The sequence below is a fragment of the Cryptomeria japonica genome, unplaced genomic scaffold, assembly GCF_030272615.1.
Source record: "Cryptomeria japonica unplaced genomic scaffold, Sugi_1.0 HiC_scaffold_48, whole genome shotgun sequence".
Classification (NCBI taxonomy): Eukaryota; Viridiplantae; Streptophyta; class Pinopsida; order Cupressales; family Cupressaceae; genus Cryptomeria; species Cryptomeria japonica.
Genome location: NW_026728870.1, coordinates 69,978 through 72,476, shown reverse-complemented (window position 1 = coordinate 72,476; position 2,499 = coordinate 69,978). Strand labels below are relative to the sequence as shown.

Genomic DNA, 2,499 nt, shown 5'->3' with positions numbered 1-2,499 from the left:
TGACCAGCTGCAGAGTTTCCATCCGCCCTTGCTGGGTCTCTATCTCAATCTGGGCAAGGTGACTCTATTATTGTCTATGCTCTCCCATGCCTATGCCTTTGCCTTTGTTCATACTGGTTATGCCTCTACGGGGTAAACTGCTTTAGATTAGACCAAGTATGAATAAAAAACATGTACTTCTTCTGTACATTTGAAGCTCTCGGAAATACAAGTTAGAAATTTCTTGCATAGCCATTGCGTCCTTGACGATCGCCTCCTCTCTTTACGCCATTTGGAATATTGTCTTTCCATGGTAGAAATCAATCAGTAGGAGCAGAGAAAAACAATTATATTTGAAGACTATATTACATTATATGAATAGATAATAACTTAATTAAGGCTTTGCGAAATACCTCTGAAACCAGCCAACCTTTTCTTTTCAACATATACGCGACGCCCAGAGATGACAATAGGAGATGCCTGCTTACAAAATATAAATACAAGTTTTATGAAAATAAAGATAAATACAATATCTAATAACACTAAATAATTCGATACAAATTAAGTACCTTTACAGCACTCTCCACAGAAGTTGATGATTGGAACTCAATGAAACCATAGCAAAAGTTTTTTTCCTGCATTACAGTATTTAAACATTACAGAAGGAAAAGAGCAGAAAACAAGCGAGATTTGTTTTCAAAAACATACCTTGTTGGCTCTGATTTGAATTCCACCGGGCTTTATAGAACCATATTTTTTAAACTCTTCTTCAAGCAAAGTAATTGTAGAATTCCATGGCAAATTTCTTAAATGGATTGAGTTCTCATTGACTGTAAGTTATATGGGATTTCAAGGTTAGTGAGAAATTAAGAACCTGAAAGATACAATTAAAAAATGGTGAAGGGAAGATTATGGTAACCTGGGGCTTTTCGAGAATTAGAGTTCAAGGATTGTGATGTTGTATGTACTTGTGATGGTACATTTGCTTTCAGTCCGGTATTTATTGGAAATTTCACCACAACGGTTGGCCTTTGAATAGGATGTGGGTTCTCTTTCAAAAGCTGAACATTCAAAGAAAAAAATATCAGTAACATCATATTCTACAAACGCTCAATGTATGAAAGGGCTTTGAAGTGCTCGACGTGCATTCAAAATGTTTATACTTACAACTGCTAGAAAACTCATTTTTGTTGTTTCTTCTGGTGGTGAAATAGTTTTCTCAATATCCTTAAGCTGTTGTTCATTCTCAACAGTTTCAGTAGCATGTTTATTTTCCAATTTCGAAGGTTGTGATTCAAATCTTTGAATTTCTTTTGCAGGAACTATCTCTGCTAAGACACAGAAAGGCTGCGATTAAAGAAGATTCTACATCGAAAAATACTGAAAGATAGAAGAAGAGACCATTTTACCTTCCTGCAAAGGCTCATCACAAACAGCATTAGCCGACATATAAGTTTTGTCTTCTGAATACTGGGATTCTTCCAAATACCGAAATGCATCGTTTAGAACAAAATAGCCTCTCTCCTGTGGTGCTAAAAGGAAAGACTGGGCAAATTTTCTTTCGACATTCTCGTGCCCTAATATGATCCCAGTTACCAATATGATATAAGATTCATTATAAGCTTCTTGTGAATCCACAGTTCCTATTTTAACCGCATTTCCCTCATTGAGCGAAGACACTATATTGTTTTTAATAGCCTGTTGGTAACAACCATTCAAAACAAGAACAACATTATGTCTGCAAATTTGATTGAATAAAGAAATGTAAACTTAAACCATGGATAAAAATTAAACTTCGAAGGTATCTTGTAGTTGCATGCCATATGGTAATATTGTATTTCAAAAATGAATTTGTATGATTTGAAACTGTTATACACTGAATCTACTGCAATATTTGACTTACTTCTAGGGTTGTTACATGCAACAATTGACCATTGGGTTCAGGGCGGGTGATAGTGCTGCAATCTTTGTAGAACTCGTATAGCTTATCTGGACAGTTGTTTAGAACACAGTAATACTGGTTCACAAATTCGTTTGCAACCTACCAAACCAAAAGTGTTAATGAAATAAACTCCAAGCCCAACGCAAATGATCCAAACCCAGAACCACTTTATAAGAATAACAAGATGGTATAGTATTCATACCTCAGAGGCAGGAAATTCTCTTTGTAACTGCTGGGATTCCATCCTTCTGCATTGGAAATGATAATCAGTTGCATGTTAAAGTGTGTTGAATCTGCTAACTATCCCAATCACAAGTCTAGGAAAAATTGCAAAAGAGAGAATAAAGAGAATATGTAGAACATAATTCCTGTTGCAGACCTTGTATGGATTTTAACTGTAAAGAGTTGCTTTTCAGTGAATGTGAATACTTTCCACACCTTTTAAAACCTCTCAACTGATTTAGTGGACTGAATTGAAATTTCGAAACAGCCTAAATATTTTTCTCACAAGCGCAGATACAAGGAGGCATAACAGCAGAGTACGAGTTAGTTTGCTTTTCTTTTCTTTTTCCAAATAT

At 35.4% G+C, this 2,499-nt stretch overlaps 1 protein-coding gene across 1 annotated transcript; it reads right to left on the bottom strand.

Moving 5' to 3' along the window:
* Window positions 1-212: 212 nt before the first annotated feature.
* On the bottom strand, window positions 213-2,165 carry LOC131031324 (nuclear transport factor 2-like). The gene is made up of 9 exons (XM_059215045.1): window positions 2,124-2,165; window positions 1,883-2,020; window positions 1,389-1,677; window positions 1,147-1,307; window positions 899-1,040; window positions 688-809; window positions 549-614; window positions 393-459; window positions 213-283 (listed from the first exon to the last, which is right to left on the bottom strand). Exons 1-9 carry the CDS (start codon window positions 2,163-2,165, stop codon window positions 213-215), a joined length of 1,098 nt encoding a protein of 365 aa, XP_059071028.1.
* Between the last annotated feature and the right edge of the window lie 334 nt (window positions 2,166-2,499).

Coding starts and splice junctions, on each gene's coding strand:
- LOC131031324 (XM_059215045.1), bottom strand. CDS start 2,165: ATGGAATCCCAGCAGTTACAAAGAGAATTTCCTGCCTCTGAG. Junction 1,678..1,882: donor TGCATGTAACAACCCTAGAA/GTAAGTCAAATA, acceptor TGTTACCAACAG/GCTATTAAAAACAATATAGT. Junction 615..687: donor TTCAAATCAGAGCCAACAAG/GTATGTTTTTGA, acceptor ACTGTAATGCAG/GAAAAAAACTTTTGCTATGG.